The sequence below is a fragment of the Curcuma longa genome, chromosome 14 (assembly GCF_044706935.1).
Source record: "Curcuma longa cultivar G26 ecotype Majalengka, Jawa Barat chromosome 14, ITB_CL_G26_1.1, whole genome shotgun sequence".
NCBI classification, from domain to species: Eukaryota; Viridiplantae; Streptophyta; class Magnoliopsida; order Zingiberales; family Zingiberaceae; genus Curcuma; species Curcuma longa.
The window spans coordinates 2,018,071-2,044,651 of record NC_133874.1 but is presented as its reverse complement, the minus strand read 5'-3'; the positions used below and the strand labels follow the sequence as shown (position 1 = coordinate 2,044,651).

Sequence of the window (26,581 nt, the reverse complement as noted above, 5' to 3'; positions counted from 1 at the left end):
TTAGCCCTTTTTTCCCTACGTAGATCTATTGGGTGCACCACTATCTGGTGCAAAATCACCATCATTGAACTCCTCTTGGCAATTGCACACTCTAACAGCATCTCCAAACTCCTCATTACCTACTTTCTCCTTCCCAATCCCACAACTAGTTGGCTCTCTGTGAGACTGAGGTCGAGATCAAGAGGGGAAGTCTTTCTCATTTCATGGCTTTAATAAAAAATAAACATTGAGCATCAACACAAAAAAACCCTGAGTGGTGGACCTTATCACCATAGGGATTTGCTACAATATTTTGGATTCTACACAAGGTAAATCTTATCCAAGACAGATCGCTGGAAGAAGAGTTTCAGACCTAGTTCAAGACATTTTATAAGTATAAATAGTGAAAAAGGCAAGGGAAAGACAAAATCACCATTCTATTCAACAATTGATCAAGACATGAGACATGGCAATTTCAACATCAAATAAGTTCAGTTTATGCCTTTATGAATTCATCCTTGTGTTTATCATTTTCACATTTTATGACTATTGTTGAGATTAGCACATCATCCTTGCCCCATGATCAATCTATACATTTTCTTATTCATCAAAAAGGACCAAAAAGAAAGAGAATAAAGTCAAGTCTCAATTTCTCAAACAATAGGAGAAACAAAATAAAGTAATTTCTTGTGTATTAGAAGGGACGACCAAGCAAGAAGATACTAGAGACATTGAGACTGAAACGATGACATTGTTATTTGTCATTCATTGGAAATGGCCTCCTAATTAAAGATGCTGAGGTGAGTTATCTTGCGTAGTGATGAATATGCAAAGTAGGAAATTCAGTTTTAAAAGGTTTAGATGTTAGTGTGGACTATTTGGGTCGGGTTCATCCTACTTGGAATAATGTTAGGTGCTATGGTTATGAAAGGCTACATGATGACCTGAGCAGATAAAATGGACCACATAGTGGTTACATATGACCGCAGATGATGTCTGCAATTTGTTTGTGCACTTGAAAGAAAGTTGGATCATTTGAACCAATAAAAACTCAACCAATCTGGTATAAAATTCTAAGCTACCATATACAGTAGCTTTTAACTTGTAATTGTTAAATAGTTGTTTTGTAAATGCTAAACACTTAATATATTAATTTATTCAATATTACACATATATAATCTATTTTACATTGTTGATTTATGTATATTATTTTTTATGTGTTGAAATATGAGTTGGATATGCCAATAAATATACTTTGTTTTCATATGTTAGGTATTTTTATCATTATAAATATTTTTAAATATTCTTTATGTTGACCACATATTCCTTCAAATTTTGGATGTGCATTATGCAGTTGGTCTAACTATATATTGCCTACCATATGTTGTTTGGATTTGGAATTTTTTAAGGTACTCTCTTGGTTATTGTTTATAAGAATGCTAATGTTATTCTCAAACTATGTTAATCATACTCCTATTGGCATAAAGATTACAACAAGTGTTAAGAAATATAAATATTAATGCATATAATATGTAGAATATAATGTAAATAATAATATAAAGTAAATATAATGGTATTTAATTTTTGTATTTATAAGGTATATAGTATAATGTTTAGGGTGTATTTATAGATCTTTTTTATATGCTATAGTTTAAGGGGAATTTTGAAAATTTTCTAAAAAATGAAAGAGTTGAGGGTTTGAAATATTTCCAAATTTAACCTAATCGACTAATGCCCTCCATTCCTTCTATACAAGCCTTCTCTCTTTCCTATCCCCTCGAATGTGTGCCCTTGCCCTCTCTTACTCACTCAACATGCGCAATTGTGTCTTCTTCCTCTTCCTTTCCCAATGATGAGAGCAAAACACCTCCTCACGTGATTGCTGAACTTTCCTTCCTCCTTATGGGTGATGTCGTTAAACTTCCTTACCTTCTCATGTGACATGGGCAACTTGTGAAGTCTTAGGTACGCTTCCTTGGCCTCTTTCTTCCTTGCTCTCACAGGCAAATTTGGTGGTTCTAACTGTTGTTTAATACCCATACTGGTACCAAGTCTGTCAACACGAATAAGTGTATCTGTTGAGTCCAAGTAATAGAGTTCACAAAGCCATACCTATAGAATGGTAAACTTATATGTCCCAAAATTAGGGTTTGGTTGTTGAGATCATTGAGAATTGAATGGTGTAGCTTATATTGGATTTTGCAGAGGATTGATGAAAAAAAATTTCATTGTGTATGATAAATTTGTCTATTTTTTTAGTTCATTTTTCTCTTCAATAATGTTTCATGATGTTTGAAAAAACAACCATGTAACTTGTACTAAATGATCTTGTAACAAATATTTAGGTGAAAATGCTTGAAGCTCTAAACAACATTGAAATCGCTTCCAGACTAGTGGGTTTTGATAGAGATGATGATATGTCTCTTGATGAAAAATATGAGAAGCTTCAATGTGGTATTACTCCATTGTCACATGATAGTGAAGACTATCAGCTGGTCAAGAAATATCTTCTTAATACCCATGCTCCAACTCACAAGGTGTGTGCTTTTTTCTTCAAAATGAACTTTTCTTCGTATGGATTTCTCACCCTTTTTGTTTCATTTCTTTTCCTTGGTTCACAGGATTGGTCCCTTGAACTTGAAGAAGTTTTTGTACTTGAAAGAGAAGGAGAGTGTGCTAAGTGTGCACCATTTAAAGATATGAAAAATAAGATGCTGCTGTGGCATGGTATGTTGCTTTTTTTTTTGTAAAAAAACTATCTATTAATTCGTGAGCAATGTTCTTGCCAGACAAGATATTACATTTCTCAAAAATCCAAAAATGGCATTTGCCACTAACTCCAGCAAAGTTAGCTAATGTTTGTGCAGTTGAGTTACAATCTCTCTTTACATAATGATAATCATTAACAAACAATATAATAAATAGCTAGGGTTATAAGCAGTTAAGAAGAAGAAATACGTTTAGATTAATTAAGGTGAAGAAGAACTACTTTTATCATCATTTCTATTTAACCATAGATGCCCAAAGGAGTCGACAATGGCAGTTAACAAGATAGTTTTAGATTATCTGTTAATGTCGTTACACTCTAACATTCACAAAACAGAAGCCCAAGTATTGAAAAAATTGAAACTTCACTGGTAAAGACCAATATGATAAAACATATTGCATGTAACGAAGATAATGTTCTATAGAATCTGTCTCCATGAGACATAATAACAAAGGCTATCATAATAGTGCAGAATATTATATTTACTGGTAGGAAGTCTGTCTCAGCATTGTCCATAGGAAATTTTTTACCTTTCCAGCTGTTGGTAACTGTTAGAATATTTAGGGATAAATATTCTTTTAGGGATAAATATTCTTTTTTATAGAATAATTCTCCTAGAATAGGTCCCTATATTCGTGTATAAATAGGGGTTTATTTCTTGTAATAAAACTAGATTCCATATTATTTTACATGGTATCAGAGCCCTAATTTTTTTTTCAAATAGAAAATATATATATCGAGCTATGACTATAGCCAATCAAGAGCTTATATGGCTCAAACAGTTGCTTCAAGAGCTAAGATTTGGAGATGTTACACAAATGTTACTTATATGTGGCAATCAAGCCGCCATGTATATCGTCTCGAATTCAGTTTTTCATGAGAGGACAAAGCATATTGAAGTCGACTGTCACTTTGTCAGAGAAAAAGTCATATCTGGTGAAATATCTACTAGTTTTGTTAACTCACATGATCAACTAGCAGATATATTCACCAAGTCACTGAGAGATCCTCGAATTGATTACATATGTAACAAGCTGGGTACATATGATTTATATTCTCCAGCTTGAGGGGGAATGTTAGAATATTTAGGGATAAATATTCATTTTTATAGAATAATTCTTCTAGAATAGGTCCCTATATTCGTGTATAAATAGGGGCTTATTTCTTGTAATAAAACAAGATTCCATATTATTTTACCGTAACTATCAAATCATTTCCCAACTCTTGCAAGCTTCAACATTTGAAGTAACACTAAGCTTTCAATGCATGCATGGTCTTCTGTTAATATTTGTCAAATTATCTTAAATCTAGCTACTGCTAAACTTGTGAATTTTTCATTAGTTTTAAAGAGTTTTCCTTGACTGGTTGAATATTTCTTTGTAGGATATCATCACATATCTTTTACAAAAACTTGGTTATTCTGTGTCTCCGAATGGTGATAGCAAATTTTTTTTAGCTCAAGGATAGAATGTTATATTATATCATAAATTGCTGTTGATGATTTTTTAGATATGTTCTGTGGCTTGGTTGTTGTCTTCTGTGATTTAGTGCATCCCACCCACAAATCTTACATCTGTCTTATACCATACCACAGTTGTATTCTTCACTATGGTTTATGGTTGTTACTCCCCTTCCAAAAGAAGAATTACACTCTTTCACAATCTGAAAATTTTATGGAAAATCTTCTAGCTATATGTTCTTTAGGAATCTTTGGTTTATCGTTCATGTTTCGTTCATGTCTATATACATGCAATATGTTTCTAACTTGTTTTTTTTTGTTGGAACTTGGAAATGGATTTTGAGTATATATGCAACTAATTTTTGCTCTACTTTTCATTAGTCTTGTGAGAAACTCTGATCCACCTTTGCTTTCTTATGTTGTAGCATCAATATCATCTTAACCATAACTGTATATGCTTATTTAATGACAGGTTCACGTTTGACAAACTTTGTGGGAATTCTTAGCCAAGGACTGAGAATTGCACCTCCAGAAGCTCCAGCAACTGGCTACATGGTTCTCTCTTGTTTTTTTCCCTTGTCTTTGTATTCATGTGGTGTGTGTGTTGGCTATGCCTATGCCTATGCAGGTTTTGTGTGCAACTATTCTAGTTTAGTGTAGTTGGTCATGTTGGGCCTGCTTAGGTTTCACTATTTGAACAGTGAAGGAAAACTAAAAACGGGGCCCTTGACTTATAGAATTGGCTCCACATTTGGAGTTATGTAAAGTGAGGTTTGATTGAGTCCATAAACTATTTACCTATTTCGCTATATGCAATTTTAACTTAGCTATGCTTCACTGCTGTCTATTAAATTGAGCATTTATATGGCTTGGGTGGTCTTTCTGATTGGTGATTAGCAATAATATTTAGGGTATGAATATGGATGGTTATTGTTTTATTGACTATTGGCTGTTTCTTTGAGATATAAATATGCTAGTGTCAAGTTATATTGTGTTTGCATTTACATTTATGTTTGCCATCTTAAATTTGCAAGTACAATGACATTTACTTTGCGAGTAGTCATTTTATGAGACTATGTAGTGATGCTTATTTACTGCTGTTTGTTATAATAGCCTCTTTGATTTTGGCAGTTTGGCAAAGGTATTTACTTTGCTGACCTAGTAAGTAAGAGTGCACAATATTGCTATGTGGACAAGAATGATCCTGTAGGTTTAATGCTTCTTAGTGAAGTTACTTTGGGAGAGATGCACGAGCTCAAGAAAGCTACGGTGATTTCCACTCTTAATTCATAGTGTTTTTCTTACTGCATCAATAAATAAATAAAGTTACCATACGGCATTAGGTTTTAGCCTTGACTGACTGATTCTTTTAGATGATTTGAATTCCATTCCTGCTCTCACATGTATTATTTTCTCTTGTAGTATATGGATAAGCCACCAAAAGGGAAACATTCAACTAAAGGATTGGGAAAGACAGTGCCACTGGAGTCAGAGTTTGAAACATGGAGGGATCAAGTGGTTGTGCCCTGTGGCAAGCCTATTTCATCAACCATCCGAGCATCAGAGTTACTTTACAACGAGTACATCGTTTATAATACAGCTCAGGTTGGCTTCTGACACTTGTTTAGATTTGTGTATTGGTTGACCTCAGTTGTAGTCTATTCTGTATATCTTGTCAATACATAGAAATAGCTTATCTGAATCAAGTATTATGACAGGTCAAGATGCAATTTTTATTGAAAGTTCGGTTTCATCACAAAAGGTAAGAAAGCTGGGTGTGGTGTAAGTCTGATGTCAAGAGACCTTACTTTTGGGGGACCTGGGGTCAAAGTGTGGTGTTCAAATTTTGGCCCTTGTATTTGGTGCTTCAACTTATTACAAGCATCAAGATTTTGGCACAATTCGACAGTATTTGCTACTCAATGGACTTAGTTGTAAATAAATTGCCTGTGTCGGCACCTGTAAATGTGGCCACTTTTGCTGTAAAAATGGCCATTTACTAGTTTATTAGTATTCTCCCAGTTAACTTATCTTTTGTTCCAGTCTCTTCAATGATGATCTTTTTATTTTCTTTTTAAGATTTTGAACTTATGTGTTTCTTGAGTATGTGATTGCTTAGTGCAAAATAGTTTCTTCAATATTTATACCAATAATCCGCCAACAATAGAGGAATACAGTTTTGTTTCTTATACTTGATGATTGAAAAAAAAAAAAAGAAGCTTAGTTTGATACCTTGGAACAAGTACATATTTTACATGTTTAGGTTCATAGAATAACATTTGGATATCTACTGGAGCTGAAATTTAAGAAAAAGCGATAATTGTTCATTGTTATTGTGAAATCCTTGTCATTGTTATGCATTCAGTCGAAATGAAAGAAGACAAAGTCAAGACCTTCTAATGGCAAGACAAGGTCAATTTGTTTTTCAATTTTGGAAGATTAAAATGCTAGAAATCCTTGAGGGTATATTGTGGTGGTTGGGAATCAGATTTCTACTAGTTCCTTATTATGTTTGATGAAATGGAAATTGATTACTGAGGTATATGTTGAGGTGGCAATGATGTCTGATCCGTCCTCACGGTCTGACTTGAATGCTGTGTCTCGATCAAAGCAGACTAGAAGAAACATTAGGGGAGTCTTTGATATTTAAGTGACTAGAATATAGTGGAAGCAAAGAGAGTAAAGATTAAAAGGAGAGATTTTGAAGATGACGTCCATATTTAGTATTTGTTGTTATAATACAAATATCTTCATGAATATGCAAATTGTGAGACTTTCATTTGTATAATCCTTAATGTTCATGATTTTTGAACTAAATAATTTTCACAATATCATATTTAAAAGTAAAACATTTCTTGGCTCATGATGATCTTCATGAAAAAACATTTCATCAATATGTACATTCAATTGTCTCTTAATTTCAATCCGTTCATTCTCATAGCAAGAATATGAGAATAGTCTTTTCTTTAAATTCATTCATTCTCATATTGCATGAATGAGAATTAATTCTTCATTAAAAAAAATGATAAATGTCAGTTAGTCCCATTGACTATCTCTAAGGTGACCAGTTTGGTCTCACGGAAATTTTTCACCGGCCACCAGGGTAAATCAGGAAGTGCATGCAGCGGCCATCTCAGACGTCCAGCATCTTTTAATTGCGCTCCCCATTTGGAGGAAAATTCCTACAAATACGTTGTAGCTGGAGATCGAACCGTAGGTGCCTGGGTGACAACCTGGATGTCTTACCGCAGCACCATTACCTCGGGGACAGAATTAACTCTTCATTAAAAAAAATGATAAATCCCAGTTAGTCGTATTGACTCAATCCTTGAGGAAAATCTGTCTGGCCCCACGGAAGTTTCCCATTGACCACCAGGGTAAATCGGGAAGCGCATCGGCCAACCCAGATGCCCAACATCCTTTAATTGTGATCCCCATTTGGAGAAATTTTTTTTCAAATACGCCGTAGCTGGGGATCGAACCGCGGGTGCCTGGGTAACAACCTGGATGTCCTACTGCGGCACCATGGCCCCGAGGACAAACTCTTCATTTTTTGCAAAAGGTGGAATCTGCCACCTTAGCGGCCCCATACGATCGGCCCCACGACCATTTGTGAGGAGGTAAATCGAAAAACTACAGTTGGTCACGATGCAGGAGGGTATTGCCTGACTTCGTCAGGATTCGAATCCTTGCCCTCTTCTGTAACTCTGTTGCGCCGTAACCAACTCAGCTATGCCCTGGGAGCGAGGACAAACTCTTCATTGATCAATATAAATGTAGTCATTAATTATAATTGTGATATTTAATTATAATAAAGTTAATAAATATGAACTATTTAATAGAGAAATAAATCATACACGTGGGCCACTCATAAGAAATATAAAATTATTTCTAATATTCTCTTACTTTGGCCCATATGAATTTATACATTTCAAACATAATAGGCAAGATTCTTTCTTAACTTGGTCAATCATAAATCATCATTAAGCAAAAAAAAAAAAGATTATGGCGGTTGTACATCATGATTGGGCATACTTCTTTCATATATCACAATATTAATTCTATACTTAACATGAACTAAAATGAGACATGACATAATGATCCATTAATGATATTCTTACTAGAGACAAATCCTATTAATAATTACAAAATTCATTCATGTATGTATACTAACATAAACCGACAGGATGCATGCATCGGAAACAACATTCAAAAAGATTCTAAAAGTCAAATACAAAAAGTACATAAAACTTAATTATAGAATCATTAATAAATTTTTATAATGTCCATCCTTATGACAGCTTCATTAATTGTCTTTGGTGACAATTCGTTTGTTAATAGATCTGCAGTCATAAGATTGATCCTAATGTGCTCAATCAATATTCTTTGCTTCTGAAATTCTTCTTTACCGACAGTATTTCAATTAGATATGTTTAGTACCGTTTGAATACTTATCGTTTTTAGAAAAGAAGATTGCTATGACATATTTTCAATGACTTGGCAATACTGTTGACTATTCTAAATCTTGAAATGAAGTTTCGCAACCATAATCCATGAATGGCGGCTTCAAAACATGTCACAAACTCAACTTCCATAGTTGAACCAACAATGATTGACTGCTTTGCACTTTTTTATAAAATTGCTCCTCCAGCTAAAAGAAACAAATAGCCAAATGTAAATTTTTTAGAATCCAAACATCTAGCAAAATTTGAATCTGAGTATCCAATCACCTCGAGATGATTAAATTTTCTATAAGTGAGCATATGATCTTTCGTCCTTTGCAAATATCGCAACTTTCTATGTAGCTTTGTAGTGATCTAATCATGATCTAATCATAATCTAATCCTGAATTACTTTGATACCTCTCTAGCATTCCAACAACTAAATTGATTTTTGGTCTGGCACAAGTTTGAGCCTACATCAAGCTTCCAAGGATAGATGCATAAGGCATGTGTTCCATTTGATTGCGTTCCATTTCATTCTTTGAGTAGAACAAGGCTTAATTTATCACCATTTTGAATTGGTACAAAACTTGCAAAACATTTTCACATCTTAAATCTCTCTAGAACTTTAATAATATATGATTTTTAAAACAACCTTAAATTCCTTGTGATCTATCGTGGAATATTTTAATTCCTTTCACATAGGATACTTTACTCATGTCTTTCATTTCAAAGTTTTCCGTGAGAAATTTTTTGGCCTCATATAATAAACCAAGATTATTAGCAGCAAGCAAGATATCATCAACATACATAATTAGAAAAATAAACTTACTCCTACTAACCTTTAGATATACACATTGATTTACGATGTTTTCCTTAAATCCAAAGGAAACTATAGTATCATTGAACTTAAGATGTCATTGTCGAGAAACTTGTTTAAGTCCATATATTGACTTCTTATTTTGTTTTATCTTTTTTGATAACTCAAGTATCTAGTTCTTCAAATCAACTAATTGAAAAACCCATGTGTCCCTTTCCTTTAATTGAAAACCCCTTAGGTTGGTCCATATAAACCACTTCATCTAAATCTCCATTCAAAAAGATGATTTTCACATTCATTTGTTGTAACTCTAAATTATAAATTCTTAGTGAGTCTTTTTTTGAGATAGAAGAAAAGGTCTCTTTATAGTCAACATCAACTTTCTGAGTGAAACCTTTGACAATAAGTCTAGCTTTGTATCGTTCAATATTGTCATTAGAGTCACGTTTGGTCTTAAAGACTCATTACATCCAATTGACTTTGACCCTTCAAGTAATTCATTAATGGCCCAAATTTTATTGTGATTCATTGATTTCAACTCTTTGATTATGGCATCAAATCACTTAGAAGAATTAACTCTTTCCATGGTTTGTGAAAATGAATGGGGTCTTCATCAATACTTAAGTCAAATTATAACACTTGTAGACAAACCACATAATTATTCAGAATAGCATATCTTTTTTTCCTTTTGAATCTTCTTAATGTTACTCCTTGTAGTTCATCAACCTTAGGTTCATTATGAAACAACATGATAGAGTGTTTGGTCATTCATTTGTTGTTCTTGTAGGTTGTCAAAATGTCCAACAACTATAGGAACAATGACTTGAGAAGAAGTAATGGGTAAAAGTACTTGTGCTCTAACTTCTTGAATTTCCATATCACATGGTTTAACACTCCTACTAATTTCACAATTCTCAATGAACTTAGCATTCCCAGTTTCAACAATTTTCATAAAATGATTAGAACAATAAAATCTATACCCAATTTTTTTGGATAATCAATGAAAAATCCACTAGTTATTCTTAAGTCCAATTTCTTTTCATGTGGATTATAAATTCATACTTTTGCTGGGTAACCCCAAATATGTAGGCCTTTAAACTAGGTTTCCTTCCAATCCACAGTTCAAAAGGAGATTATGGAACTGCTTTACTAGAAACCCTATTTAACAAGTACATAGCGATTTTTAAAACATACATCTACGATGTTAAGGGTAAAGAAAAATGACTTAACATACTTCTAATCATATCTATTAGAGTACGATTACGCCTTTCTGCAACACCATTTTGTTGTGGTGTCCTAGGCATTGTGTATTGATCACAAATGTCATATTGTTCTAAATATTTAGCAAATGGACAAAGGCATATCAGAGTTATTATACTTTCCATAATATTTACCACCTCTATCAGATATGATAATTTTCACCTTTCTGTCTAATTATCTCTCAACCTCATTAATAAATACCTCTAAAATCTTTATTAATTGAGATTTTTCATGCAACAAATAGACATAGCCATAGTGTGAATAATCATCAATAAAAGTCATAAAATATTTTTCTCCACCAAGGGATGGAACATCAAAAGGTCCACATATGTCGATGTGTATAATTTCTAAAAGTTATGTGCTTCTTGTAGCTGCTTTCTTAATTGTGTATTTTGTATGTTTCCTCTTAATACAATCCACACAAATATCAAGATCAGTAAAATCCAAATCATGAAGGATTTCATTTTTTATTAATCTTTGTAACTGTTCTTTCGATATATGACCCAAACATTTATGCCACAAGTAAGCGGACCTTTCATCCATTAAACCATGTTTTGTTTCAACATTATGATGCAAGATTAATAGAGTCTCAACAAACAAATTATTAAGTTTAATTTTTATAAGCCATCACAAAGGACACTAAAATCAATAGAATGCTTATTCTTAAACAAGCTGAAATATCCATTTGCAAACTTAAATGAGTATCCAATTGTATCAAGTTTTGATAAAGAAATTAAATTTCTACTAACAGAAGAAACATAAAGAGTTCGAAAAAGATCTAAATGATATCTAGTGTCTAAAATCAAATGATAAGTTATAATGGCTTTAACTAGAGTCTTGACTCGGTTTCCCATAAATACAAAATTTTCATTTAGCTTTATGGTTTGGATCGTAAGGAATCCTTGCATCGTAGTTGAAACATGTTTTGTACAACCAAAATCTATCCACCATGTATTATAAGGAACTTCTGTCAAATTTGATTCAAAACTTACAAAAACACTAGACTTTCATTTCTTTTCGAATCAAGTCTTTCATTTTTGACAATCTTTCTGAATGTGTCTAGGCTTGTGACAAAAATGATACTTATCATTCTTTTGTCCCTTCTTTTGGTTTTGGACATATGAGACATTTAAGTTTAAATGCCCGTTATTGTCCTTTGCAGTTTTCTTTCCTGGTTTCTTTCTGGAATTAAGATGACTTATGAGATTAATTGAGTGAACTTTGTTGTTTCCTCTTGAATAAGCATACTTTGCAATTCTGTCACATTCCATTTATCCTTTATAGTATTATAATTTATTTGAAATGGAACCATACTCAAGAGGTAAGGAGTTTATAATAAACTACACAAGAAAATTTTGCTCAATTTCATTCCCATGAAATTTAATCTTGCTATAGTATTCATCATCTGAGTGATATGTTTATGTATGATACAAGAACCATCAAACTTCATGGTGATCAACATATCCATTAATGTCTTATAAAGTGACTTATCAGTAGACTCAGACTAAGATAAATTTTCTACAAACTTCATAAATTCCTCAGCATCATCAATTTTAAGGATTATTGGCTTAATGGTGTCTACTACAATCATTCACATAAACATCTTTGATCTTTCCCAAACCTTATGGAAAGATATACTACAAAAATATAGTCATTTTATGATGAATTTTGTGACGAAAATAAAAAATATTTTTGTCACAAAATAAATTTGTGACGAATTTGGCGACAAAAGTTTTTTCGTTCATAATAGTTCGTCGCAAAATTTTACGACAAAAAGCCATTTATTCGTTACAAATTTGGTGATAAAGATATGTTTCGTCGTAAATTTCGTCGTCAAATTTGGTAACGAAATCGTGTATTCATCGTCAAATTTGGCTAGGATTATTTTCCTCATCAGAATTGGTGACGAAAACTTATTTTCGTCGCCAAAATAGCGACGAATACACGATTTCATCGCCAAATTTGGCAACCAAATCATGTGTTCATTGCCAAATTTAGTATAAATTTGCTTTTGGAAAAATTCACCCATCAGTCGACTGGGATGATTCTAGTCGACTGGTATACTGGTCTAAAACAAACAGAAAGATCAGTCGAGTGAAACAAACCAACCAATCGACTCGATCAGTCGACTGGGATTATATCTGTCGACTGATATCCTGGTCCAAAATAAAACAGAAAGATTAATCTAGTGGAAAACACCTACTAGTCGACTGCTTAGTCGATTGGGGAATCTCAGTTAGGGATGGCAACGGGTTCGGGGGTTTGCGGGGAAGCCTTCTCCATCCCCGTCCCCGAAACCCAAACCCATATACCATCCCCGTCCCCATCCCCGTCGGGTATCATAATTTAAATACCATCCCCATCCCCGTCGGGTTTCGGGTATCCAGCGGGTTTCGGGGATCCCCGCGGGTTTCGGGATTGGTTTTCCCCGCGGATATTTTCATGGGTATCCCCATACCCATATATATATATATATACATTATAAAATCCTTACAAAATAACATTATAAAATCAAATATTAAATTCTAAAATAAAACATTACCTCTAAAACAACATCCAACTAATGCATAATCGATACAATAAGTTTGAAGTTCTTCCATTCTTTAATTTTTCAAAATTTTGACACCACTTATCCTACAAAAAAAAATAATAAAAAGAGTTAACTATAAGATGGGTCGGGTTCGGGGATGGGGACGGGGAATATTTGGAATACCATCCCCGACCCATCCCCGTTTTCTGAGATTCGGGGATTCCCCATCCCCATCCCCGCTTTCTCGGATTCGGGGATTCCCCGGTCAAAATGGGTTCGGGGAACGGATTCCCCATCGGGTCCGGGTCTAATTGCCATCCCTAATCTCAGTCGACTGGGAAGAGATCATTGGCGACGAATTGATGTTTCATTGCCATTTTGGCGACCAACCCTATTTTCGTCGCCAATTTGGTGACGAAAAAGGGTTTTTGTCACCAAATTTGGCGACAAATTGGGGTTTTTGTTGCCAAATTTGGCGATGAAAATATGATTTTCGTCGCCAAAGTTTTGATAAAATAGTGAAAATATGATACATTTGCGACGAATCTGGTTTCGTTGTAAAATTCATCGCAATCCTTGAAAATTTCTCACAGATTTATACCATTCTATCAAAATATGAATCATTTTTACAAATTACACCACCTATTTACATATACAAATTCACTTTACAAATTCATATCATTCATACCAATTCATCACACAATTTACAACCAATTAATCAAACAAACACATTCAAAACATATCTCAAAACAAACATATTTAACAAACATTCATAGAGTCTCAAAACATTCATCTTAAATACAAATGTCTCTAAACATCTAAAACATCTAATACAAGAGAATGAATAAATGTCTCTAACATTCAACATAGGCTCAGAACATCCAACATAGTCTCAGAATATCCAACAAAGTATCCAAACAAATAACAAAGTATCAAAAACACAAGAATACCTAAAAAGCATCATCGTCCACGACATCAGCCTTGGACAATACTTTCTGCTTCACTGTTTTCTTCGTCCATGCTTCTTTTTCTTTTCCTACATCAGTAAAAAAAAATTATTCTGTATAAATAAATTATAATATGTAAAAACTTACCTCACAGCCATTCTTGATTTCACCAATCCTGCTCGAAATAAAATAACAATATCAATAAATAAGAAAATAAAAGATTTACAAATAAGAAAAAATTAAAGGAATACTAATTGTAAGAAAAATTATATAATGATACACAACTAGGCTATGAAGAATCGTTGTCATCACCGAATCCAGGAGGAAGCTGACTCGGAGTGGAGCCTAATTGCAGATGACGCATAATAAAATCTTGTTGTCTGCGTATTTCTCTCATTTCTTCATCTCTTTGCCTGATTTCTTCATCTCTTTGCAAAATTATGCCTTTTAAATTAGAGACTTCTGCAGTTAGGTTTTCTATCTGTGCCCTCATTGCTGATGGGGTGGAAGAAGATGTGCCAACAACTTGATGAGTTCTGCTCCGAGAATCCATGCCCAATATCCTCCCCCTCTTGGATCCTCCACTTGCCTCCAACCAGATACTCAGGTCATTCCCAATGGAGGGCTCAGATCCATCAGAATTATTATCACTAGCACTTGAACTTATCTATGCTAGCTCGAGCTCATCATATTTTTCCTGTAATGAAATATAAATACATTTAATAAGTTAAATAAGGTACATAACTATTAGAATCCAATTAAGTTAAATATTAAAATTCAAACCTTCATAGCTTTAGCTCTATCCCCGCTCTAAGTCTTATCTTTCTTTTGAAATGTGTGGGTAAATGTCTCAATAAAAAGTGGCTCCTTCCCTAGCTCCTTAGCCTAAAAATGCATTGTTAGAAATAATGTAATAATTTAAATTTAATTAGTAACGTAGTGTTTAAAAAAAATTACCAATCTGCGTGTATGTTTCTCAATGTTGATGGAGCCTCCCACATATGTAGCAGATGAGTCACCAGAATTAAATGTTTGATTTATTTTATTCTGGTGACTTCTTTATTTACTTTCATCTGTTTCCCAAACACCGAGAATCCTCGCCCAGTTTTCATCGGTAATGCACGGTAATTTTTTACCTCTGGTCTTGGCATGATTTAGAACATGTCAAATATGATCCCCACATTTTTTTAAAAAAAAATTACTTAATTTCTAATTCTTCTGATGGATCTCAATTAAAAACGCGCTAAAATGAAAAAAAAATAACAAATGATTAGATATATTCAATTTAATTTGATATATTAATTGAAGAAAATATATACCTTAAATTCATTCTATCATAATTCTTTTGTGGGTGCTGGAGTACTGGTGTAAGTCATCAAATCCCCCCTAATGGTTATTCACAATTTTATTAATTTCACGAATAACTCATACAGAATTTTGAAATCTATAAAAAATTATTAAATAAATATTATTAAATAAATTAAATAAAATAAAATTTGAATATCTAAAAAAATTGTAAATACTTATGAATCGTCGTGAGGGACTATAAACTCGCGAATGTCCACCTGCATCTCGGCAGCAAACTGTTTGAGAAAAGGGCCAGGAGACTATAAAGGCGACGACTCTGGCGACGAAGGCATGTGAAGGTCCAGCAGCGCCAGGTGCTGAAGTAGACTGGTCAGGTGCATGCAACAGTCTTACAACGTCAGGTGCTGAAGCAGACTGGCCAGGAGTACTCCGTCTATGACCACCTCTGCGAAACAGTCAACCAAAATTGTTATGAAATAAAATAATAAATATTGATTACATAAAGAGAATATGAAAAAATTTACCATCCTGATCTACACTATATAGCAGGTGCAGAAATAAAGAAATATCACCTGTAATACCCTATAAGAAAAAATATAGTGTATTAACAATTATTTACAAATATTTAACAATAAGACAGTATATAAATAATTAAATAAGCAATAAGTTATATAAATATGCTAAATAAAATTAAATTTCTCAATGGTAATTTCATTACCATTTATAAAAGATCTCATTTTTTTATATAATGTCAAAGTTCTCATTTTCATTGGCATTATCGTCGTCGTCATCATCAGATTCATTATCATTAATTTCACTTGCATCCACATTTATTACAATTTCGTTGGAATCTCATAATGTTGAAATAATATATTCTTCAGTCAGAAATGTGTTCCTAACTTCCTCTTGTTGATATGTAATGTCTTTCCAACGTTCCTCAATCTTTGTCTGTGCTTTAATTTTATAAACAACCCACCAATCATTTTTGTCACGTCTCAAATTAGGATACGAAGTATAGAATACATGAATAGTTTGTTGTGCCAACATAAATGGTTCATATCTTTTATAAAATCTCTTATGAATTATTTCAACCAAAGTATAGTGTGGATGCACCTTCATTCCTCTTACACGGGTCAAACCAGCGATACATAAACAAAATAACTCACATTTCTGGTCCGGGATATTCTACCTCTATAATTTCATTTAGCAAACCATAAAAATCATTGCTTGCACTATCTCTATCATTATCTGATGACTGAACACATACCTCACTATTCATTGTACTCTTTTCCATTCTATATTCTCGAGTATGAAAAATATATCTATTTATGAAATATGCATGTCACATGCGTACCAATGCTTTTGGACCCCAAGAAAGATAAAATAAAAATTCTTGCTCAAGGTGAGCTTGATTATCATGAACTTAAAATAAAATATATATATTTAAAAATTTATATATGTATAAATGATAGTACAAGTTAGATTAACTACTTACATATGATTTGAACCATGGTGTAAATTCTTCATCGCAAAATCGATCAAAATCTTGTGCCGACATTTCAGAATATAAGTATTAAAAAATCTTTTTAAAAATTTAAATTAAAATATAAAATAACCACTCAAAATTAACAAAAATATAAAATATATACTCACTCGAAATATAGCATGACTTCTGGATAATTCAGTAAAATATATGTCTGGGCTGCATGCTATTCTTGACCAGTTAAATATCTCTGCTTACATTGTCCACTTGGTCGATTAAGATAGCTAAAAATTAAAAATGAGTTTAAATTTGGATCAATAGGGCCTTCATCATTTTCTCCTGGTCTCTGTCTTTTTCTTTTAATGTGAGGCTCAAAATAATATAATGTAAAAGTTGTTACTTCCTCTACAATGTATGCGTGTGATCTTATAGGTTCTCAATTTATGTTGGCCACCCATAATTAATCATTAATTATGAATCGATCATGAGTGACACCTAGTAGTATATCATGACCTTCAATTAATCAAAAAATCATAATTAATTTCAGAACCACTTCTGAACTCTTCAACAACTATAGTTGTTCGTATGTCTATTCCTTTTACACATCTTATACTCACTTTATTTAAGACATGATCTATGTGTCAGCCTTCACTAGGCTGACTATGTCACACCTAGCCCAAGCAGTAGTTCCTTATCCTGCGGATTTAAGTTACTCAAAATATTTGTCCAAGAGGACCGTCCTCTTGACGTGTTTCTATTTTGGCCAAAGACTTATGAGTAATAATCTTGACAAGTGATCATACAGTATACGTCTCCTAATAAAAAGAGTGGTGAATCCTCTACTGGTTACTCAATCACCTTCGAACACTTCGACTGTTATATTTGAGAGGTGTCCTAAGGTAATCGTCTTACGATTATATTATTTATTAGATAAATAGTATTTTACTATTTGAGTGCTGATTTTCTATGTGTTTGATTGGATCTTAAACTCATTTACTGAATATCCATAATATGATTCATAGCATGAGAGAATTTATGATTGGATCATAACTAGTGAGCATCTCTACATGTACAATTATAAATATATTGAAATTATCCCTAATCGAGGAATTGATGAACATGAACGTCATCAATTTTATTGAGACTAACATATTTTAAACTCCTTCGTTTATCAAGCAGCTGATCTCACTACTGGAGACATTGGATGTGGAGAGTTAAATGCAGATGCTAGTTAAAGGTAACTAGTTCATTGGAGTGACTTGCCATGAGACTTTATATGATTCTATGCATATAGAGATATGTTAATGAAGATCTTAGTATTGGAGCAATCTTACCCCAAGTGAATTGGATTTTAATGTTTGGCTAAAATGAGTTTAAGTTAGGCAATGTTGATGATCTAACGTGTGTGAATTGAGTTCACAGGAAAGTCCAGGTTGGACGACTTGGCAAATGGTGAAGTCCCAGAGGCGCGGCCTCTTGGCAAATGGTGAAGTCCCGGAGGTGCGACCTCTTGGCAATAGTGAAGTCTCGGAGGCGCAGCATCTTGGCAAAGGTGAAGTCCCGGAGGCGAGGCCTCTTGGCAAAGGATGAAGTCCCGGAGGCGCGACCTCTTGGCAAAAGAAGACTTTGCATGACAAAATTGAGGGAAACGTCTCAAACTAGTGTAAGGAAGGGCACGAGGCTTGTGGAAGACGTTTGAAGGCTTGCGTCAAGGCTAAGGGCTGAAGAAGAAGCTGAAAGGAAAGTTTCAGCTTGATCAGTCGACTGAATAGTTCTTCACCAGTCGACTGACAGACCAGTCGACTGATCAGTTTGACTAGTCGACTGGTGGTTGATCAGAAGCACACCGAAGTCATAGAAAAATCAGTCGAGTGGATCAGTCGACTGGAGCAGTCGACTGCTCATGGGTAGTCGACTGCTAGGTGACCGTTGGGGCGACAACTGGCAGATTAAATACAGATTAAAGAGTCGTTGAAGTCCATCAGTCGATTGACCCTTGGAGCAGTCGACTGATGTACGGAATTCTATATAAACGCAGTTTGACGATTGGAGAAGGGGTGATTCATTCTCTTATATTCTTGCACGAACTCCAATCTTTGTAAACTCTATTCCTCTTCCTCTAAACTTCATTAAACATCTTGTGAAAGGAAGAGATCGATTTGTAAAGGTTTCTCCGCCTTCAAAGTGCTCTTTGAAAAGGAGATTTTTCATAATGGAATCGTCGGCGGTGTGTGTGGATCCTTGGACTAGTCACCTCATTGAGGTGGATACCAAGTAAATAACCGGGTTAGCATTTGATCTTTTTCTTTCTTATTATTATTTTCTTCCGCTAACTATCTCGCAGAGAAAGATCAGAAAAGCACTATTCACCTCACTCTAGCGAACGCACCGATCCCAACACTTAGTGCAGCTTAATAAGTGTGAATTTCCTTTAACTTACAGTATTCAAGTTATCTTGGTCCTGGAAGCTTATACTTTAAGGTCTTAACCAAATATCTCTGAGAAGGTGTGGACCTGGGATGATTGTGTATAAGTTAAAATGCTCGAAGGTGTTTGGATAGCCCACAAAGGATTCACTGCTCCTTGAAAAGGAAATGTATACCCTGTGGTCGCTTGTTAGGATTGTTATTAAGTCTTTGGCTAAAACATCACATGTCAAAAGAATGTCACTCTTGGACACATGTACAAGTAACTTGAATTCACAGGACAAGAAAGCAAGCTTGGGCTAGGTGTGATGTAGTCAGTCTAATGGGGATTGACACATATAGATCATGTCCTGAACCAAGGGGGTATAAGACGGTGAAAGGAACAAAGCACGATTCATTATAGTTGCTGAAGGGTTTAAAAATATTCTAGAATCAATCATTAATTTTTGATCAATTAGGGATTATGATGTACTACTTGGTGTCACTCATAATTATTTTGTAATTAATAGTTAATTACGGACGACCAACATAATCGGGAACCTATTAGGTCAAACACACTATAAGTTCTCCGAAAGACTTAAGACAAGTTTAAAAATTAGATTTTCAGATTAAGAGAAATAAAGTCTGGTTAGACCAGACAAAGAGAAAAATGATAATTGTCTTATGAAGATGAAATAAATAAAATTAGTTTGGTACAAATCGGAAGTGTTTTGGTTATTGAACCAAACGATTTAGTTTTGAACTAAATTGAATCAACTTGGTTTAGTTCATGATGGAAAATATTTTGGCAAAATGGATGCAATGAAGGGTTTCATCTTGTGAAGATGAAATGAACAAAACTGATTTGAGTCAAATCGGAGGTTGTTTGGTTATTGAACCAAGAGATTTAGTTTTGAACCAAAATAAACCCGGTTTGTTAAGTGTTGGTTCGGTTTGCAACAGTAACAAGGTTGAACTCGATTATCTTATGGGCCGATTTTCTCTGGTTTTTTTTCTTTCTCCACCTAACCTCGCAAAAATCCTAAATTGCATTGTAGCTTCTCATATAAGAAAGATCGCGATTTTTGAAATCGCGGCTTTCCTCCCTGCCATGGTCGCGCGCCTCTGCTCTGGTTAATCACGCGCCTCTGTGTCAGCGGTTGTGTTCCTCTGCTCCACCCAATTTAGTCGGCTACGTGGGAAGAAGGAGGACAGTGGAAACCCTAGCGCACCGTGATGGTCATCCATGGCTTGGCCGACCACTGTTTTCGGAGAGGAGCAATAGGAGAAACCTTCTCCCGGCGATGCTCCCTCTTTGCGTGAAGCACAGCGTCCCCCATCGGCGCTGCCCCTCCTTTCCAATCGCGTGAGTTAGTTTGACGCCTACTGTTCCCACACTACGAACACGCCCTTACCCACTCCACTCAGGAGAATTCCTATTTTGCCAACAAGTTCTCCAGACTTGTTGGACTTTCTGCTTAGCCATGATCCTCGCCCCCCAGGATTTGCTGCTAGGCAATCGATCCACCTGACCGCCTAGACTTCCACCAAGCATTCGGTCCTTCTGACCTACTTGAATTTTTGTCATTTTTCCCGGTCCTCTTGACACTGCCTGGACTTGCACCTGATGCACTTGACCTTGTTAAGACTTCTGCCTGATCCTCCAAATCAGGACTTGCTTTTGTCTATCCTACAAATAGGACTTTCCCTGCCTAGCTTTACTCACCAGGACTTCCTTGCCCAATCTTCCAGATCAGGACGTCCACTGCCTAGTCTAATCGACTAGGACTTCTTGCTAGTCATCTAGTCTAACTGACCTAACTAGATTTCACTCACATCCAAATATTAGGTCCTGTTTGGATCAACCCTTGATTAAATTGACTAGACCTAGGTGTATTATCAAACATCGAAACTCTAGGGCGAGACCTAGTGCACCTTGCACCAACACTAAACACGCATAATACACTAGGACGATCTCAACATCGACTTATACTCAATCGTCCCGAGTCCATACCTCCGTAGAGACGCTTGCTTAAGATGTTAAAGTATAAGTCTTTATGATCAAGATGATTTGAATACCTCCAATTGAAGAAAACTTGCACTCGAGATGCAATGAGATCTTCATAGACATGCATAAAATCATATAAAATCTCATAGCAAGTCACTTCCGATGAACTAGTTACTCTTAACCAACATCCATATGTTAACTGTCAATATCCTAATATTTCCAGCCAATTAGGATTGGCTGCTTGGTATAACCAAGGAGTCTAACATATGGTAATCTCGTAAAATCGATGATGTCCAGTTTCATCAATTTATCAACTAGAAAATATTTTAATTTGTACATAATTACATATATAGAGATATCCACTAATTGTGATCCAATCATATTTCTCTCATGCTATGTGTTGTATTGTAAAACTCAGTAATTGAGTTTAAGATCAAGTCAAATACATAGAGAATATACACTCAAATAATGATTTTATTTATCTAATAAATAGTATATTATCTAAAAAATGATAATCCCAGTAGTTTTCCTACCGACCACCAGGGTAAATTAGGAAGCGCATATGGCCAATCCAGATGCCCAGCATCTTTTGATTGCGTTCCTCATTTGGAGGAAAATTCCTGCAAATACGCCGTAGCTAGGGATTGAACCGCGGGTCCCTGAGTTACAATCCGGATGTCCTACCGTTGCACCATTGCCCCGGGGACACATCTCAAATATAATATTAAACTCTTAGTAAGAATCAAGTAAGCCTAGTAAGCAAATAGACTAAAGGATTAAACTTGTTTCTTTATGTTTGTATGCTTGTTTTGTAAGAAATTAGACCTGGAAGCAAGACTAGAGAGCAGACGAAAGCAATTGGATGCAGTCGGACCAAGTCCAAGTGAACCAAACTTAACCCTCTAAAACAAACCCGAACCAGTTAGAACCAAACTCGAACTGTCCGATCCACCGGAAGGGTAGTTCAGACTGAAAGATCGGTCTTATTGACCAGAAGGCTGGTCTAATCAACCAAAAGGCCGATCCGATCGACTAGAAATTGATTCAGTTGATCAGATGGTTTTGGGTGACTCAGGGTTGGTTTTGATGATTGAGTTTGGTTCAATCAACCGAAAAAGTTTTGATCGATTGAAAAACTTGATAACAACAAGATCACGTAACTCAGTCTGCAGATCGTGAGGCTCGATCTTTGGTTTAGTTTGACCAAGGATCGGTCAATCGAATATGTTTTTTCGGTCGATCGAAAAAGTCATATTCGACTCTATAAAAGGGAGATGAAGGCTCAACATTCAAATATCAATCTACTCTTAAAGATATCCATTCTGTGCTTGAAAAGTGTTCTCAAAGCTCTACAATCGAGAAAATGTCAGGAGGAGTGCTAAGCATTTAGAGCTTCCAGACCGATTAAAAAGTCTTGTTTGTATTACTTTATATATGCTTTATTTTATATTATTTGTATTTACAATTCTTGTAAGAGGTTTCTCTGCCTTCGAAAGATTTTTGAAAAGAAATAAAAGATAGTGAACTCATGCTAAGTATACAAGCCTTGGAGTAGCACCCTAGGGGGTGTGAACCAAGTAAATCCTCTATGTTGTGTTATTATTTTCTTATTTTAAGTTTTTTTATGTTCCATTGCTAGACTTAAAATATGACGAGTGCTATTCACCCCCTTTAGTGCATCTATCCGGTCCTATAGGGAGCATTCTTAAACTATGTAAAATCTCTCATCTTTGTTGCTTCTTACTTTTTTTCTTATTTTAGTATTTGTATTTTGCTTGCTTCATACTGACACTTTAGACAAGATTGTAATCACCAAACGAGTGCAAAAAGGTTATTCACCCTCTTTAGCCATCACCACTGTCTGAATAGTAGGGAGATTTAATGAACTCACCTTTAGTATAGTTGGAGGCTTCCACAATCTCTAGGAAAATAAGGGTACTGACTGTTTCAATTTAATTGTAATTAATTATGGTGGCATTGACCGCTCGATCATTGTTGTCCCAGTATAGCGATCATGGAGGAGTTGGCACCCAAGACTATTATTAAACAAAGAACTCAAGAGGCTGAGCTAGATAGAGGGCTTGGGAGGTCAAAGTGGATAGAGAACTTAGGAGGTCGAGCTAGATAGAGAGTTCAAGTGGCCAAACTAGATGAGGAACTTGGGAGGATAGGTTAGTTATAGAGTTTGGGAGCTAACCCTTGAGTATGGAGTTAATGACTTTGTCCTTGGTATAACTGGAGGCTTCCTGAAGTAGACTATTTGAGTATGGCCTGTTGACATGGAGTAGGGTGCGTAATCATAGTCTACTAACCTAGCATGAATTAATGTCCTAGGGTATCACTAGTTCCCACTTTAAGTTGAGTTGAGGTCTATGAGACTTGATTCAAGCAATCAGCTCAGTAAGACACTCTAAAATGGAAAAGGGCACAACTAAGGTGAAGAGGTCGGTTGTTGAAGGGGGCGACTTCCCTGAGTAGCTATGAAGGGGGGGGGGGGGGGGGGGGGGGGGGGGGGGGGAAGGGTTGAGCTGTAAGAATCAATCGTTGCAAAGAAGACCTTTCTAATGGTTGAGTTGGAAGGGAATGAGAACGAATTGCCTAGTCCATAATTTTAAATATGCTACCATGCAATTTGAAATGTTACCACTTGTGCTTTCAAATTTGTGCCCGTGGTTAGGCAAATTACATTGTAATCCTTAACATGTCACATCAAGTTGATTGCGATGATTACTTTTTTCGAGATTTCTCTATTTCATCCAACCTAATGGTATGACACAATCTTCTTGAGATCTTTTTGTACTATTGGATCTAGTGGTGCAATGTTTTTAACTTTCCTAAGACCTTGAAATGAAGTGAAGGCCAAATGTTTGCCTAGTTGTCTATATCTTTATATAAAGGTCGATTGCCACCCTTCTCTCCTTGCTTGGGTTTTCTCGCCCTTCATTTTAGATCTAGAATAATTTTCCTTGCTTGAATCGTCTAAAAGTTTTCTCTTTCCAAACTTTAGAAGTTTCCTAATGCTAGGGTTGACTCTACATATCCCACTAGCGGCCCCGGGAATGAGCCATCGAGGGCTATTTGTTGGATCAAATTACATGATTAAAAAAGGGGTGAATAGACACGTATACTTTTCATTATTCGATCTTGCTCATCTTTGCAAAATGTCAATGCACAATAGAAATATAAATGAATAAACAAACACAAAACCAATCAAGTACACAAACTAGTCTTTACTTGATTAATACCCCATATTCTCATCATTTGTCATTATAGATGATCTTCATGGTTGCGCTAAGTCATTGTTTAGCCTCATTCTTATAGTTTTTAAATACTTCATGGTTCTCATCCTTGCCTCTTAGCAAGAGCATGTAACAATATCTCATACAATCATCGATAGAGGTGATTTCTTTTCACCTCTAATTCGCATGAAATTTAAATCACAAATATCACCATGGATCAATTCAAGAGGTGCCATGCTCCTTCTACCAATGGAATGACAAGTTTGATATTTTAGTGTTCATACAAATCTCACATTTGTATCTTGTGTTAAACTCAACACTTGGCAATACTTTCAATTTCATTCATTTGCATACCATATTGAAGTTGACATGTCATAGACAATCATGCCATAATTCAGATGACACTACCAAATGACTCTGTCAAATGAGTAATTCTAGAAGTGTTATTGCTTAATTTAAAAATATTATATTCATTTTAAGTAACCCTTTTATTTTTATTTACTTTCCTACAAAATTTGTATTCTTTGCAAGTATGACTTTGTCGGCCTCAAACACTCGTATAAAGCCTCTCTTGACTAACAATGATCTCACTATTACATGTAAGACATGAACGAGCATTAACTCTATTCCTAAAGACATCTTGAGTATGACTTTTTATAATCCTACATACTTGGATTTAGATGAGTTGCCCATATAGAGCTCTTGCTCAAAGATCAAAGTGTAAGAAGAAAAACATCTCCTACACTAGTCTCTTAGGGTATCAACCATCTTGGTTTTGAGTATCAACCCTCTGAGCACCTTAACTTAGGGTTTTTGCTTATTGAGAGACCTATTTTGCTTATTTGAGAAAATGTCCTTAATTATGTGGTTAAAATTCCCACAATAACAATTTTCCTTGATCCTTGGATATGTCATCTAGGGGTGGGAAAAAATACCGAATTTTCGGTATACCGCAGATACCATACCGATATTTACCGTCCATATCAAAAATTTCGGTATATCGAAGATTTCGATACGGTATAATACCGTACCGAATTTTTCGGTATCGGTATCGGTATGAAATTATTATTTTTTGATATTTTGGTATACCAACATTTTCGGTATAATATCATACCGAAAAATTCGGTATATTCGGTATACCGAAATTTTCGATATACCGAAATTCTGGTATACCGAATTTTCGGTATGGTAACGGTATAGATTTTTTTATGCCGAAATTTTCGGTACGGTATACGGTATCGTATGCAAAATTCGGTATACCGTACCGACCCAACCCTAATGTCATCTTTGTCCCCGGGGCAATGGTGCAACGGTAGGACATTCGGATTGTAACTCAGGGACCCGCGGTTCGATCCCCAGCTACGGCATATTTGTAGAAATTTTCTTCCAAATAGGGAACGCAATCAAAGGATGCTGGGCATCTGGATTGGCCGCCGTATGCGCTTCCCGATTTACTCTGGTGGTCGGTGAGAAACTTCCGTGGGATCGGACCGACTACTCCCAGAGATGTGGCTACTGGGATTATCATTTTTTTTGGATAGGTCATCTTTAAGGTGCTTTACTTTTTGCCTTTCATTGGTCTTCTTTTAGGATACCTTATTATTCTCTTTTGTTGGAACAACAAACTCCTCCTACATATCTGTTTCTTTGCTTTTAAGATAGTTCAATTTTGTCATCGTTATTTGCTTGTGTATTTTTTAATCTTTCTCACAAACCTGGTTGTCGTCATCATTGCGCTACACACATTGCATAGCTTGTTGTTAACCGTTTGAGGATACCTTTCTTTAGAAAATCTCTCTCATTTTTTTTTAAATTTCTTTTGCTTGAGACTTAAGATTCATTAGATCATCTTTTGATGGTAATTTAATGAGTTTAAGATATATATATTGTATATTTTTTTTTTTAAATTTTAATTTTAATTTTATTTAATTTAA

The 26,581-nt window shown here is 35.0% G+C and overlaps 1 protein-coding gene and 1 pseudogene across 1 annotated transcript in view; one reads left to right on the top strand and one right to left on the bottom strand.

Moving 5' to 3' along the window:
* LOC141845188 (poly [ADP-ribose] polymerase 1) overlaps positions 1-6,283 on the top strand; it is a 57,634-nt gene extending 51,351 nt beyond the window's left edge. Inside the window, exons 15-20 of the mRNA XM_074733244.1 lie at positions 2,325-2,516; positions 2,601-2,706; positions 4,678-4,760; positions 5,337-5,474; positions 5,628-5,810; positions 5,924-6,283. Of these exons, the coding sequence (XP_074589345.1) occupies positions 2,325-2,516; positions 2,601-2,706; positions 4,678-4,760; positions 5,337-5,474; positions 5,628-5,810; positions 5,924-5,971 (750 nt within the window). The 3' untranslated portion in view covers positions 5,972-6,283. The remainder of the gene's footprint in view (positions 1-2,324; positions 2,517-2,600; positions 2,707-4,677; positions 4,761-5,336; positions 5,475-5,627; positions 5,811-5,923) is intronic.
* An 8,210-nt stretch (positions 6,284-14,493) lies between these two features.
* On the bottom strand, positions 14,494-20,740 carry LOC141845382 (uncharacterized; annotated as a pseudogene).
* Between the last annotated feature and the right edge of the window lie 5,841 nt (positions 20,741-26,581).